Consider the following 17,049-nt stretch of genomic DNA (forward strand, 5'->3'; position numbering starts at 1 on the left):
CCCCAGCTGTACTCCAGACAGGCTTTCCAGTTCCCTCCTTCATTCACATGATTATGGTAGTTCTCTGTGTAGTTATTTGTATAGCTGTACTCACCACTCTTTGTGGTGAGCTTCATGGAGTGAGCTGGTGTTCCAGCCCTCCTCTCATTGTCTCTGAGGATTGTTACAAAAATGACTTTTATTTTTCTTAAAACCCATAGATGAGTGAGACTATTCTGCGTCTCTCTCTCTCTCCCTCTGACTTATTTCACTCAGCATGATAGATTCCATATACATCCATGTATAGGAAAATTTCATGACTTCATTTCTCCTGACGGCTGTATAATATTCCATTGTGTATACGTACCACAGTTTCTTTAGCCATTTGTCTGTGGAAGGGCATCTTGGTTGTTTCCAGAGCCTGGTTATTGTGAATAGTGCTGCAATAAATATGTGTGATGAAGGGGTTTTTGTATTGTATTCTTGGGTTCTTAGGGTATAGCTGGGTCGAATGGGAGCTCATTTTCCAGATTTTAAAGGAATCTCCATATTGCTTTCTGTAGAGTCTGTACTAGATGGCATTCCCACCAGCAGTGGATAAGAGTTCCTTTCTCTCCACATCCCCACCAGCACTGATTGTTCTCATTCTTTGTGATGTATGTCAATCTCTGTGGTGTGAGGTGGTATCTCGTTATTTTGATTTGCATCTCCCTGATGATTAGTGACGAGGAGCATTTTTTCATGTGCCTTTTGGCCATGTGTATTTCTTTTTTATCAAAGTGTCTGTTCATTTCTTCTCCCCATTTTTTTTTATGGGATTAGATGTTTTTTTCTTGTAAAATTCTGTCAGTGCCTTATATATTTTGGATATTAGCCCCTTATCTGAAGGGTGTTGGGTGAATAGTTTCTCCCACTCGGTGGGTGACTCTTGTATCCTGGGCACTATTTCTTTTGAGGTACAGAAGCTTCTCAGCATAATGTATTCCCATCTGTTAATTTCTGCTTCCACTTGTTTGGAAAGTACAGTTTCCTCCTTGAAGATACCTTTAGTCTCAATGTCATGGAGTGTTTTACCGATGTGTTGTTCCATATACCTTATGGTATCCGGTCTGATATCAAGGTCTTTATTTGGATTTTACCTTCGTACATGATGTTAACTGGGGGTCTATGTTCGCTTTTTTGCAAGTGGCTAACCAGTTCTGCCAGCACCACTTATTGAAGAGATTTTCCCTGCTCCACTTAGGATTTCTTGCTCCTTTGTCAAAAATTGGGTAATTGTATGTCTGGGGAACGTTCTCTGAGAAGTCAAGCCTATTCCACTGATCTGAGGGTCTGTCTTTATTCCAATACCATGCTGTTTTTATAACTATTGCTTTGTAGTACAGTTTAAAGTTGGGGAAAGTAATGCCTCCCATTTTCCTTTTCCCTAGGAGGCTTTAGCTATTCGAGGGTGTTTATTGTTCCAGATGAATTTCATAAGTGTTTGATCCACTTCTTTGAAAAATGTCATGGGTATTTTTAAGGGGATCGCATTAAATCTGTATAATGCTTTGGGGAGTATTGCCATTTTAATGATGTTAATCCTGCCAATCCATGAGCAGGGTATGTGTTTCCATTTCCGTGTGTCCTCTCTTATTTCTTGGAGCAGGGCTTTATAGTTTTCTTTGTATAGGTCCTTCACGTCTTTGGTCAAGTTGACTCCAAGATATTTGAGTTTGTTGGCACTATTGTGAATGGGATTGCCTTCCTGACTTCCATTTCTTCCCTATCATTATTGGTGTATAAAAAGGCCATTGATTTCTATAGGTTGAGAAATCTGTATCTTTTGTTTATAGCAAAATTAATACTAGAGGACAAAAGATTTACTACTTTTCTAGTAAAGAGAAATGAAGCAAAAATAGTTTTAAGTGCTGAGCATTTGACCAACATTTTTGTTTCAAATTTGTAAATGTATTTTAAACAATGAGAAGTGACTTTGTTCTGAGTTTTTGTTTTCCGTTCAAAAGTATAGCTGAACAGTTAGACATTTTAATTTTAAAAGCATTATCAAATGCTGGAATTAATCACATTCTAAAATTTCAGAGCTCTGTAAGACAATAGAAGGTCAATATTTAGAGTACTTCCCAACTACAAATAGCTTTGTGATGTTAAATTTTCTCTTATTTCATTTTTGCATGCCATTCTTTCTTAATCCATTCCAATTACATCCTTACTTTCTACATATAAAACAAGTGCAGATGAGAAATGAGGTCTGGATGAACTATTTCATGTTAAACTATTTAATTGTCATTGACTTCATATAGTTGAGGCTTTATCTAAAAAAGAAATTCCTTTGTTTAGATTCCACTATTAAATTCCCATACCAAAAAAAAAATTCCGATACAAGTAAAATTAACATATCTTACTTTTTGTTTATTCACTAATACAAGCAAAATCAAAGAGATTATTATGAATATCTACATGATATGGACCAGAAAGTATTTATAAAAGATATATATTTGTAACAGAAAAACTGAGAATTAAAAATTCTCTGTTCCTTTTAAATAGAATGAGAGCACAGGCAAAATTGTGAGAAAGAACTTTTGGTTTTGTGCTCTATTTGGACCAGGCCCAGCACTGCTCAGGATTTAATCTTGGCTCTGCACTCAGTAATTACTCCTGATGGGGTTCAGGAAACCATATGGGGTGCCCAGGATTGAACCTGGGTCAGCCAAGTGCAAGGCAAATGCCCTAGCCGCTGTAATATTGCTCAAACCTCAAATAAACTTTTTTTTTTGAACTGTGGCAATTAACCAAAGACTTGTAGCAATCCAGGAAGTGTTTATTAAGATTAGTTGAATCTTGATTTTAAAGCATATTTTAGGGACACTTGCCCTCCACGTGTGAGGCTCTGAGTTACACCCCCAGCACCACATGATATAAACAACAACAACAACAACAAAAAATAAACACAAAGTAAACAGAACTTGAAATTTTGAGTTTTTGTTTTTTAATGAATTCCAATCTCCCTAGCAGTGTGACCATCTTAAATAACAATAGTCTATAATTATTCAAAGTAAAAACCAGCAGTCTAACAGCCAGCCACCAGAGGGGGTAAAGTTTCCTTAAAGCTTCCTTCTCAAGAGAACTGTCATTGTTTGACCTGTCTAGTTGAGGAAATGAAAAGGAATTAAAAAGCACAATTAATAAAAGTAGGAGGTATTTAAAAGCAAAGTTTTAAGGATGGAGAAATAGTAGTTTAAGGCATTTGCCTTGCATTCATCCATTCCTGGATGAATATATATGTCAATCTGAGCATTGCCCTCGGTTGCCCTCCCCAACAAATACAAATTGTTTAGAGGACAGGAGAAATGAGGAAAAAGGAAAACAAAGATACTCTAGTCTGAAGACAGAGAGAATAAAGAATGAAGAAAAATAAACAGAGCTTTGGTGACTGATGGAATACCTCTCGTCACTACCTTACTGGTAGCACTATCACTGCAGCTATTTCTCCTCTTTCTGATAAGGATGTTTGGTTTTATGGTTTTGCTGAATGCTGTGAGTGCTTTATATATCTTGGTTATTAACCCTTTATTAAATGGATGATGTGAAAATATTTTCTCCGATTTTGTAAGGTGTCTTTATTTGAATCTAAAATCCATTTCTTTACCAGTGGAGTTGAATTTGAAGACATCACTTTAGCTAATATCCAGGAGTGCTCTGCCATGTTTTCCTGGATATGATTTCGGAATTGTAATATAACATCAAGTTTTTTAACCCATTTTGAACTAACTTTTGCATATGATTTAGATGGCTCCAGTATCATGTTTTTTATAAGTGACTATTTAGTTTCTTTAACACCATTTGTTGAAAAGATTTTCCTTCCCATATAAAACACTTGGTTCATTTGCCATAACTCAATTCCCAGACATCTGAAGACTTACTTCTGGGCTCACAATACTACTTCACTAATTTGAAATCTGTTTTTATCTCAATATCACAATGTTTGTATTATTATAGCTTTTTTTTGTTTTTATTGGAGGAGTGCCTAATCTGGTGCTGCAGGGGTCACTCCTGGTTTTGTACTCAGAAATCATTACTGGAGGGCTTGGTGAATTGAACATGGGTTGACCCTGTGCAAGGCAAACATTCTAATCATTGTAATAACTCTAGTCCCATGTTTTTACTACTATAACTTTAAAGTATAAAGTCAAGGAATGCAATGCCAACCAAAATTCTTTTTTTTCCTCCTCAGAACTGTATTGGGTATTTGGTGAATTTCATGCAAATTTTAGCAAGTTTTATTCTAAGTCTGGATTTTTTTTTTTTTTTTTTTGGTTTTTGGTTTTTGGGTCACATCCGGCAGCACTCAGTGGTTTACTCCTGGCTCTATGCTCAGAAATCACTCCTGGCAGGCTCGGGGGACCATATGTGATGCTGAGATTTGAACCACCATCCTTTTGCAAGCAAGGCAAATGCCTTACCTCCATGCTATCTCTCCAGCCCCTAAGTCTGGAATTTTGATAGGGATTGCACAACATAAATCTAAATATTGCTTTGAGCAGTATGGTCACTTCAAAAATTTAATTCTAATCCAAAAACATGGAATATTTGGTTTATAGTATTTAATTTTATTTGCTTTATGAGGAGGGCCTCTCAAGCAGTGCCTGGGTGTAGGGGGTCCCTTCTAACTGGGCCAGCAATTCACCGTGAGGGCTGGAAGATGTGTTGTCACCGAGGCCATGTGGTACTGGGGTCACCAGGGTGGTGCTGTTCAGGGTTGTCCAATGTCATACCCAGTGGTGCTCAGGGGTCTCCAAGGTTGCACTTGCAAAAAGCTCAGGGAACCAGACAGTGCCAAGGAACTGGAATGGGACGCATGTAAAACATGAGCCTTAACACTTGTATTATCTCTCTAGTCCCAAGTCTTCATTCTTTGCTGATTCTTAGGTACTAGATGTTTTAGGATTCTATAGAAAAAATAATTTTAAATTCCTCTCTTCTAGATGGCTATTTACACACAGAAATACAACATATTTCTTGGTACTATTTTTGTGCCTATTACTTTGCCATATTGGCTTACTGTTCCTAAATGTTTTTTGTGGAGTCTATCTTCTGTGGATGACACCTTGATACATACAATATGGTATTTTCACTTCTTCATTTAAATAGACACCTCTGATTTCTTTCTCTTGTTTTTTATGTTTTGTTTTTTTGTTTGGCCCACAATGGCGATGCTCAGGGATTACTCCTAGCTCTGCATTCAGGAATCACTGCTGGTAGCCTAAGGAGACTATATGGGTTGCCAGGGATTGAACCACATGCAAATCAAATGCCCTATCCAATATGCTATTGCTCCAGCCCCAGCTGTTTATGTTTTATTCAGTGGATAGTTTATGTTTTATTCATGGATAGTCTAATTTTTGTTTTTGTTTATTTTGCTTTTGGCCTCATCCAGTGGGGCTCAGGGTTACTCCTGGCTCTGCACTCAGAAATCACTCCTGACAGGCTCTGGGGATCATATGGGATGCCGGGGATCAAACCCGGGTGGGTCGCATGCAAGGCAAATGCCCTACCTACTGACTGTACTATCACTCTGGCTCCATGGATAATCTAATTTTCAGGCTGTAATCCACTTTGAATTAACTTTTGTGTAAGATGTAAGATATAAATCTAGTTTTTTGGGGAGGGCACACTGTATGATATTCAGGAATTACATCTAGCTCTATGCTCAGATGGAGCACAGGGGACCATATAGGACACTAAGGATAGGATGTGTGTCTGTTGTGTTCAAGGCAAGTACCCTATCTGTTGTGCTCTCTGACTCTCAGTTTAAGGTTCTTTTGCCTGTGGCTATCCAATTTTCCTAACAACTTTTGCTGAAGATGCTTTTCTTGCATAATTCCATAATTGCTTTTAATATCGTTTCCTTACATTGAAATAAGATTTACACAGTATATACATTTTAATTAGTCTATCATATTATTTTAATTTGAGTATAAATGAGTTTTCCCTTGTTCCACAAATAAAGATGCCAAGAAGAAAAAGGTGGTGATAAAATATCTTACTCAATGGGCTGGAGAAAAAGTAGAGTGAGTACTAGGGAGCTTACTGTCCACACGGTCAACGTGAGCTCCATCAGAAATAATTCCTGAACATACCAAGTGTGGCAAAGAAGAAATCTTGCTCAAGATTAGGAAAGTAAATCTATGTAACAATTGATAAAATAAATATAAAGAAATGAATAAATATATTGGAGCTAATGTACATAGTATAGAAAAGCTATTTCTGGGTATCCTTTAGTTTCCATGATAGATACTGATAAACTTAAAAAGTATCCAAAGCACATGGAAACTATTATGCTAAAATAAGTCAGAGGGAGAGAGACAGACACAGAATAGTCTCACTCATCAGTGGGATTTAAAAAAAATAAGAGACATTATTGTAATAATACCCAGAGACAATAGAGATGAGGGCAGGAAGGACAGGCCTACAGTATGAAGCTTACAACAAAGAGTGGTGAGTTCAGTTAGAGAAATAACTATACTGACAACTATCATGACAACGGTAGTGAGTGAGAATGCCTATCTTGAATACAGGCAGGGGTTGGGGAGGAGGGAGATGGGAGTATTGGTGGTGGGCATGCTGCACTGATGAAATGGGCAGCCCTTTTTTATAACTGAAATCCAACTACAAACATGTTTGTGATCATGGTACTTAAAGGCATCAATTAAAATAAAATTATCCAGGGTTGGGAAATAGTACAGTGAGAAGGGTGCTTGCCTTGCAAGCAGCTGACCCAGGTTAGATCTCTTACATCCTATATAGCAGGGGTCTCAAACTCGAAGCCCGAGGACCATTTGTGGCCCTCTGTACAACATTTTGTGGCCCACGGCCGGCCTGCAAATACCACAGTATTCGCAATTATTTGCTTACCGAATAAGCACAATAAAAATCGCATTAGTAAGAAAAAAAAATCACATTAAACATTCGCATACCCTGAGTAGTTCAGTTCGTGGTATGCAAATGTTTAATGCAATTTTTTGCGATTTTTTTCTTACTAATGCGATTTTTTATTGCGAATATTCGGTAAGCAAAATCCCTTATGCGGCCCTGCCTAACCCAGACTTTGCCTCCTGAGGCCCCCAGGTAAATTGAATTTGAGACCCCTGCTATATAGTCTCCCAATCATTGCAAGGAGTAATTCCCAAGGTACTCAAGAGCCAAGAGTAACCCCCGAGTATTGCTGGGTATGGCCCCAAACCCCAAAAATATATTAAAATTTAAATTACCCTATTTCCCAGATTTTCCAAAACTAACCTGTGATGATAAGACATTCATTATGATCCAGAGCCTCAGTGAAGAGTCGTGAAACAATCAATTCAGGATTGATTAAAAAGCGAATTTCTTCTTGAACCAGTCCTGCACCAGTAACACCACCTCCAACAAAACGGTTCGCAAAGTCCACCTATTTGGAAAAATGTGGCAAAGTAACTGATGATCCAATATACACATATATAGAGAGACAGACAGACAGATAGACACACTCAGGCTAAACTTCCTCTGCTTTCCATATAAATCAAAGCCCCAATTTAGTAATATTTCCACCAGGAAGAACAGATTGTGGCAGACTGAACTCTCAAATATTTCATGGAAATTAATATCTTTGCATATTATCTGGATCCCAAAACCTTTGAGAAAATAATTTTTATGGTGCTGGAGAGATAATACAACAGATAAGGTGCTTCCCTTACAAGCAGGTAACATGGCTCAATCCCTTGCACTGTGCATGATCCCTCGAGCACAAGGAATGAATCTGATTACAGAGCCAGAAATAAGACCTGAGTACCACTGGACATGGACCCTCCCCTCCAAATATATAGTAACAAATGTTTCAGCAAAAATCTCAATGCAATTCAATATAGACTTACCCTACAGAGTAGAATTCAATTTTCCCTTATGCATTTCATATGACTTAAATATAATTATAATTATGACTTTTTTGTATAATATGACAAATACTTGTACTTAATGAACTAAAATGTTTAGCTGTAAGGTAACCCTTTCCCCAACTTCCTGTTTTCCTAACCTCTTCTTTTGAAGTGTTAATCCCACCTGGATGATCAGACCCGCCCACACCTGGAATGGGTTGGGCTGTTTTAAATAAAGAATGAGTCTGGCTGGGGGAGAAGTGAAGTGAAGAAGCAGCAGCAAAAAGCAAATGGGTGGGGGAGGCAGCAGAAAGCTTAGCAGAGAAGCCCATGTGAGGATAAGCATATGACAGAGAAAGGCCATGGAATAAAAGCAAGCTGACTCTGATAAAACTTTAACTGATTGCTTGTGAATTATTTCTCTGCTGCTACTACCCTTCTTCATCATACCCATCCACCTGAAGGGTTAGAAACACCGTGCCAGGGGAGGACTCACCCGACATGTGGACTCTGAGTTTTGAAATTTAATTGTAACATCCAAACTGCATGAACATTACAAACATTATGAACATTACAAAGTATTCATATATATTGGAGACTGGAGAGATAGCACAGCAGTAGGGCCTTTGCCTTGCATGTGGACTATCCAGGATGGAACTGGGTTTGATTCCTGGCATCCCATATGGTTCCCCCAAGCCTGCCAGGAGCAATTTCTGAGCACAGAGCTAGGAGTAACCCCTGAGCACCGCCAGCTGTGGCCCAAATCACCTATCCCCCTAAAACCAAAATTAAAAAAACCCAAAATATTTATATTTATAAAAGACTGGGCTAGAACGCATGCATTGGAAACAGGAGGCCTTTGGTCCCAGGCATTGCATGGTCACCTGAGCACACAGCCAGAAGAGACCCTAGAACTAGAGTAATACTTAAACACAACTGCCATGTGGTTCAAATACTGCCTCCACTCCTCCTCCCCAAATTTTAACTTTGCTTTAGATGACCTAGCTGAGTAGTTGCATACATACAACTTGTGTATACACAAGCCATACATTAAAAAAATACTACAAATCAGTAATATAAACAAGGCTTTTGTGCTATGTAAGAACAATACCTTCCCATAATCCTCCTTTACTCTCCCAGTATTCACACAGTCATGGCAACTCTAAGAAATGCTGATTACACATCAAATATTTCTATGACACCAGCAAATTGTTCTACAATGTTTCAGTTCTAACACTCACAGGATCAATCCCATAAGACTGCCCCACCTCAAAAACCAACTCAAAGCCCAGTTTCCTATTTTTAATTTATTAGGGTCCGATAAACTACCAAAATAGTTCACAAAATTCAGAGTGACACATTTATTAGTTCATTAGTATGAAGAATAATAAAAGATACAGATGAACAGTCAGATGAAGAGATACATAGGGCAACATCTGTGGAAAATGCATGGGGCTTCCTTGTTCTCTCAGAGCAAGTCACTTTCCCAGCACATTCATATATCTCCAACCCAGAAGTTCTCTAAATTCTGTAATTTGGGGATGCTTATAGAAGTTCTATCATGTAGGCATCATCAACCATTGACTGACTCAATCTTAGGCCTTCTCCCTTTCTCAAAGATGAGTATGGAATAGGATATTTCAAACGTCTAATAATAAGTTGGTTTTTTTTGATAACCATCATGAAAAGTAGACTCATAATTACCTTCAAATGATACTCCTATGAAATTACAACAAAATAGAAGATAGAACAAAATTCTTTCACCCTAGAATTATTCAGAAAATAGTAAAAACAAAAACTAAACATCTAAACTATGGTATAATTTTTTCTAATGAGTTCCACAGAGAATTTTATATTTCAATTTATACTCCGGCACACTAATCAATACTTTAGCTTACATACAAAAGTATTTTTGTTAACCTAGTCCACTGATTGGAATGAGTTACCTACCACAAAGAGTTCTTTGTGCACTGAATAATTTATGCTTACATTTTTTTTCCCTTCAACAAATACCAACTAAGTATCTTGCTTTGAACCATGGAAAACAAAAATACATAAGATGTGTTTCTTGGTCTCCCAGCCTTTAGATCTAGTTGGGAGCAAGCCACATATACAAAATAATAAAATTAAAGAACCTTAGAATATATTCAATATTCCAAATAAGGCTTATACCATGCCTGATTAAAATAGAAACATGGTAAGAGAAATAAGAAATTTATAAGAAGATATGAATTTAATACAGATTTTGCTGACATTATCAGGTTGAAGGAATAGCTGCAGATAGGTAAAACCAGATATAATAAGCAGATTTCTCATGCCTGTCTGTACTAAAAAGTATGTGGAGGACTGTAGTTGATGATGAGGTAATCTAAGGATTAGTCAATTTTTACTTAATCCCAAGAGATCTGAGAAAGATTCTGAAAGGAATGGTAGTAACATCCATGGTTCAATCCCTGGTACAACATGGTTTATGAACACTGTCAGGTGTGGGAGCACCAATGTGTCCTTGGGTTGTGAGAGGGACCTTAAGGTCTCTTTAGCATCATTGGGGAAGGCCCCTAACACCTGAAGGGAAAAAAGGCAACAAGGAGACAGTTGTTTTAGGAAGACAGATCAAGCTACAGTTTAAAGAATGACTAGAAATGTGTAAAACAGAAAGATTAGTTAAGTGATCACTGAATAGTTTAGGCAAGCATTACCCAGAATTTCAAAAGTCAATAAGAACAAAGGGAGAAAACAGCAAATAAGTGATAATACCTGGAAACTGAATGCCGAAGATAAGAGAGATAATACAGGGATAAAAGAAAATTTCCATGTACATGGCCAACCCATTAGATCCCTGCCACTAGGTACTGTTGTCCCCCCAGAACCAGAAGTAATCCCTGGAGAACAAAAAAAGGAACAAGCCCTGAATACAGCTTGTGTTTAGCTCAAAGCAGACCACTTCTAAGAAGAAAAAAAGAAAAAATGCAACTGAGAATACCTATATATGATCTTATTCTGAATAATAATGAGAAACCAAAGGTTGAGATCAGTTAAACACAATTTAAACTAGAACAAGATAACAAAGTAAAAAAAAAAAAACAATGAAATTTATATATTATCTGTGAATAAGAAAAGAAAAACATTATGTACATGCATGCTAATATTCAATTTTTAAATAAAAGACCAAGTTTTACTTACTTTTCAAGTTTGTTATTTGAAAGGTAAGCAAAGAAATAAACCACTGGGGCTGGAGCGATAGCACAGCAGGTAGGGCATTTGCCTTGAATGTGGATAACCTGGGTTTGATACCAGGCATCCCATATGGTCCCTCGAGTCTGCCAGGAGAGATTTCTGAGTGCAGAGCCAGAAGTAACCCCTGAGCCCTGCTGGCCCAAAAACCAAAAGCCAAAAACAAAAAAAACAAAACAAAACAAACAAAACCCAAATGCCTCTGAAAAGCAAGCCGTTTTTTAAAAAAGTGAAGTTTTTACTTTATATAAGTTCTTGAAACACTCTGTATTACAGGTGAGAAACCTATGCCAGTACATGAAAACAAGTATGCACAAGAGCTTCTTTATTTCTTTGTGAGGGGAGGGAGGCACACCCAGCGACACTCAGGGACCACTCCAAACTCTTGTGCTCAGAAATCACTCCTGGCATATGGGATGCCAGGGATTGTATTCAGGTCAGCTGCATGCAAGGCAAATGCTCTTCCCGCTGTGCTATCACTCCAGTCCCCCATTTCTATGTCATTACCTCCAAGTCATATCACTTAAAAACTACTTTTTCAGATTACTCAAATTCTGAATTATAATTGGATGAAAAATAAAAGATTCCTATGAGAGGTTTTATTATGTCAACATTCAGCATAATGCAATTTATATAAGCTATCGGAAGTTTTGCAGAATTTCAATACAGTATTTCTTAATCTACTAGTGATTAGGGCTAGGGAGAACAATTAACAAAGCTAGAAGCCCTTAATCTACCGAAGTCTTGTATTTCATTTATATTCCTAGGAGTGAAGAGAATCTCAATCTTTATTGTGGCTAAATATTTCCTTAATGAATTGTATTGAAATAAAGGTCATCATTCCTGTGGTGCTAACTAGGAGCAGTCTTGTTTACTTAGTGTGTATTGAGATTCACTGAGATCAGGGGCTGGAGCGATAACGTAGCAGTAGGATGTTTGCCTTGCATGCAGCTGACCCAGGATGAACCTCGGCTCAATCCCTGGCATCCCATATGGTCCCCCAAGCCATTTCTGAGCATATAGCCAGGAGTAAACCCTGAGTGTCACCGGGTGTGGACCAAAAACAAAACAAAAAATCCCTGAAATCATACAAGACTTTACTATTGGAATGAATGTCATTGAGAATGAAATGTAGGAGACTGATACTTGTCACAAATTTCAAATGCATTTCATAATTATTGCTTTAAATAGAAGAAAAGGTATTGATTAAACACAAATTTAAACATTTTTAGTACAAAAAATATTAAGTTGGTTATCCTAAATGTTTTTGTCTATAATTTCAAATTATTACTGGGAAAAGTTTTGATTCCTTTATTAAGATTTTAACTACAAGTAATTACAAATTTGTTGTATATTTTTGGTCACTTCTTTTCAAAAATGTTTCAAGACAGTAACACAGATTAATAAGAAAAGACTGAGCAATAAAAAAAAAAAGACTGAGCAATGAACAAAATTTCCTGCTTTAAAATACAAAAATGACAGTAAACAAAGTTGGTTCATCAAATGCCTAAGACCATTACTTATGGGGAAACAGTTTTCTTAGCAATCAATTTCAGATGTCAGCCTCTTAGACCTCAACAAGGCTGGTGGCAGAAAAACATTTCAAGTTGGTCATCATTTGGGGCAAAGAATGAGCTTTTAAATATAAAGAACAAAATTGCCTGGTGACAGCTTGTCAAGCGTGGGTACTTCTTCCACTGTCAATCTAAAATCAATGTCTGAACCAAAAGACCAGATATTGTCCTTATTCTGGGGTTTTCTGTCAAAGGTGTTTTTTTTAAGGCACATGAAAAAAAAAACCTGAGTGTATACATTGGCAAATAACAATATTACTAGGTCTGTCAAAATGATCTGTTTGCTATTTTCCGCCATTCTGCTATCATGCTTTTTTAACCTTAGGAGATAAATTTAAATTTATAATTTCCTTGCTGTCAAAAGCTTGACAAGAGAAAGTCCCCAGACACTAAAGTGATTCACCTACCTGTAGCATGCCTTGACCATTTCCTTCTATGGTACCTTCATAAGTGACATGCAATCGAGTAAGGGGTTTCTCACATCTACAAATAAAGACATTTCATAATTAATTCGTTTGGTTTTGGTCCATACCTGGTGGCACTCAGGTATTACTCCTGGTTCTGCACTCAGAAATTACTTCTGACAGGCTCAGGCAGACTTCATAATTAATTTTTAGTGCAAGTATTTCTTACAAAAAATTGAAAATATATATATAACCATAAAACCAGCCCAAATATCAAAATCAAAAACAGATGCCCAATCTTAACATTCTTGATATTAAAAGTGATGATATTCCCACTTTTCCAAACATATATGTGTACATACTTAAATGAGATAAAATATTATTTTGAAATCCAATTTTATTCTGTAAGTTTCTCTTTTTATATGCATCAGAAAACTCAGTATAAAAAATTTTTTTTTAATCTGTGATCTGGGGCCAGAGATACAATGTAAGACGTAAGGCGCTTGTCTTGTATATGATAAATAGTTGACACCAGCAGTCAAACCTTGGCATCGCATAGGGTCCCCCATAGCACCATCAGAAAAATGTGCCCTAGCACTGCTGCGTGTGGCCCACTGGTCCCAAATCTCAAAAAAATTATAATGCTAGAGTTGACAATTGATGGAAAAATCTAGACAAAGATGTTGTTAAATCATATATGATTTTCAAGTGAATTATGTTTTCACTAATCTGCTAAATACTATGTATAAGTGATAGTGGATTATCTAAAAAATACTACCACAAAAATTCTTATCTATGGTATTTTTATATTAATAAAGTGATGAATTGACCCAGTATCTATAAGCCATAAATTTTCTTTCTTGTTCATAAACCCTGGTCACTAAGAGTCAAGACATACTAGACCAAAATACGATAGGTTGTCATACTGAGTATTTTGAAACAAAAAGTTTGAGAAAATTGTAGAAACAAGAAGTGATTCTACTTTCTTTCCTCCTTTATTCTTTGTTCCTGAAACAGGACAACAGAAACCTCATATGCAAGATATCTTCTTTTACCCAGAAGAAAAACATCTCTAAACCAAAGGAAAACAAGAAGAATCCTAACAAGTGTTTCTGATTTCCACTTTTGTCCTATACTACTTAACTTATATTCCTTCACAATACATCAATCTTAGTCTAAATAAAAAAGCATAAAAACACACAGGATTGCGGCTAGAAGGATAGTACAGCAAGTAAGGGGTTTGCCTTGCCACAGCTGATCTGGGTTCCATTCCCAGAATTCCATATAGTTGCCAAGCCCCAATAGGAGTGACCTTAGAACAGAGCCAGTAGTATGCCTTTGGTGTGACCCCAAAACAAAACAAAATAAACAAGTTTGAACTCAGTTGGCTGCATGTAAGAAAAGGTTCTTGGTCACAGGATTTATATTTTTAAGGTAGGTTCTGGTCACAGGATTTATATTTTTAAAAATAATTTAGGAAGTTGGCAGGGATTTGCTTTCTTCCTGTTTTCTTTTTGTTTTTTTTTGTTTTTTTGTTTTTTTTTTGTTTGTTTGTTTGTTTTTGGGCCACACCTGGTGGTGCTCAGGGGTTATTCCTGGCTATTTGCTTAAGAAATAGCTCCTGGCAGGCACAGGGGACTATATGGGACACCAGGATTCGAACCAACCACCTTAGGATCGGCTGCTTGCAAGGAAAACACCGCTGTGCTATCTCTCCGGGCCCTTTCTTCCTGTTTTCAATGAGTTCAAATACATTTCTGGTGAAGTTCTAGTCCAAAAGACTGAATGGTTTAAGTTTATAATATTATTTAGCTCAGATTCTATTTAAAAAAAAATCTCACAATAATTCTATTATCAACATATCTACAGATAGAAAAAAAAAGCACAGAAAGTATATAAGTAATCTGCTTATGACTAGTAAATGAAGGAACAGATCTAGAAGTCAGATTGCCTAAATTAATGATCCAAGCTATAAAATGGTATGCCTTTAGAAAAATTACTTTCCAAAACCATGTAAAAAGTAGCAACTTAAGTTTGACTTTTGAAATTTCCTTTTCTCCCCTGTTGATATTAATTTCTTAGCCTTTATAGTCTAAGGGAGACTGTGTAATTACCTCCCCAAAATTCATGACCCAGAAACTTCTAGTTTGTCAGTCAGAACTTCAAAACAGAAATTCTCATCACAATTATCCTGAATAGTTTTGAGGGACACAATGCACACATCCAAAATAAACATTTAATATGCTATATTCTTTTTTGTTTTTGTTTTTGGGCCACATTTGGAGATTCACAGGGGTTACTCATTCTGGTTCTGCACTCAGGCATTACTTCTGGCAGTGCTTAAGGATACCAGGATAGTACATGGGTCTGCTATGTGCAAGGTAAACTCCCTAACCACTAAGCTATTGCTCCAGTCCCTCGGATACTATGTTCTTATGTGTGTTAAAAAAAAAAAATCCATACTTCTGAGGCCGGAGAGATAGCATGGAAGTAAGGCATTTGCCTTTCACGCAGAAGGTCATCGGTTTGAATCCCGGCGTCCCATATGGTCCCCTGTGCCTGCCAGGAGCAATTTCTGAGCATGGAGCCAGGAGTAACCCCTGAGCACTGCTGGGTGTGACCCAAAAACCACAAAAAAAAAAAAAAAATCCATACTTCTGTAAGTACTTTGGAAATTTGCTTTAGATTATTAAGAAAAGGGTCAATTATTTCAGGGTGCTAAGAAATGTACAAATCTGAATGAAGGTTGGTTACTATTTTCCTCAGTATTTACTAATAAACTATTTTAAAAAGTATTTCACAACTTTCACAAAACCCACCAACATAAGCACATGCAGAGTCAAACTTCAAAATTCTTATCTCAGAAAAATTCTACATAATTATCATGTAATTTTAAACTAATTTCTAAAATTTCTCATTCTTGTCTTTGAGAAAGAAAAGCCATTAACATTCAAACCCTAACCAAAAAAGGATAGAGAAATACTGAAACAGTGCTATTTCAAACAGTGTCTTCAAACAGTGTCTTTATATATAAAATTCCCAGGGGTCAGAGCAATAGTACAACAGTAAGGCATTTGCCTTGCATTTGCCTTGCATGCAGCTGACCTGGGACGGACGAACCGGGATCTGATTCTCAGCATCCCACATCCCACATGGTGCCCAGGGCCTGCCAGGAGCAATTTCTGAGCAGAGCCAGGAGTAACCCCTGGACCCAAAACCAAAAAACCAAAAACCAAAAAAAGGCTTCAAGAGACAAACCTATTAAAACAAAGGAGTGTAAGTCAAATAAATGGTTGCAGACTTTGAATCAAAAGGCAATGATTTCTAACACTGATAGTTATTACTGGATCATTTATAAAACTCCAAGGAAATTGGAGATTGAAAAGAAATCACCTTTTTAGATATTATGCAATAAAATCCTATCAAGTTAAAAGTCTTATTTTTGAGATTCCATGATTATTTTTATATAATTATTACCTTTCCCACTCTGGAAAATCTTCAAGACTTTGTCTTGTAAATGTCACCAACCCAGTAGGTTCTAAACAGTAATAAAATAAAAATATACCCAAGTTAACTTTTGATTTTTTAAAAAAATTATATATTCTATAAAAATAATATATTCTATATATAACAATGGCTAAATACACTATTTAAGAAATACCAACATAGTGTTAAAATAGAATAGAATAAAATACAATAGGTTTAAGATATGATCTTATAGCAGAACTCTTTCTATAAAATAGTAGTATTAATAAGGCTAAATTAAACAAAATGACATAAAAACACAAAATAATAATCTGAGTGCTGGCACTTTACAGTGAAGTTTTCTAAATTGAACAGATTTTTAAATATCATTAAACATAGGTGTAAAATGGATGTAAGTTTATAAAATAAAGACAAAATTAAATTTTGATCTGTAGATGTCTCCTCAAAAAAGCCTTAACTGTA

At 36.5% G+C, this 17,049-nt stretch overlaps 1 protein-coding gene across 1 annotated transcript in view; it reads right to left on the reverse strand.

Moving 5' to 3' along the window:
* PARG (poly(ADP-ribose) glycohydrolase) overlaps positions 1-17,049 on the reverse strand; it is a 99,156-nt gene that overhangs the window by 22,214 nt on the left and 59,893 nt on the right. Inside the window, exons 11-13 of the mRNA XM_049790769.1 lie at positions 16,579-16,639; positions 13,105-13,180; positions 7,279-7,426 (exon numbers count right to left, since the gene is read on the reverse strand). Coding sequence (XP_049646726.1) covers positions 7,279-7,426; positions 13,105-13,180; positions 16,579-16,639 — 285 coding nt within the window. The remainder of the gene's footprint in view (positions 1-7,278; positions 7,427-13,104; positions 13,181-16,578; positions 16,640-17,049) is intronic.

This window comes from Suncus etruscus, chromosome 17 (genome assembly GCF_024139225.1).
Source record: "Suncus etruscus isolate mSunEtr1 chromosome 17, mSunEtr1.pri.cur, whole genome shotgun sequence".
Classification (NCBI taxonomy): Eukaryota; Metazoa; Chordata; class Mammalia; order Eulipotyphla; family Soricidae; genus Suncus; species Suncus etruscus.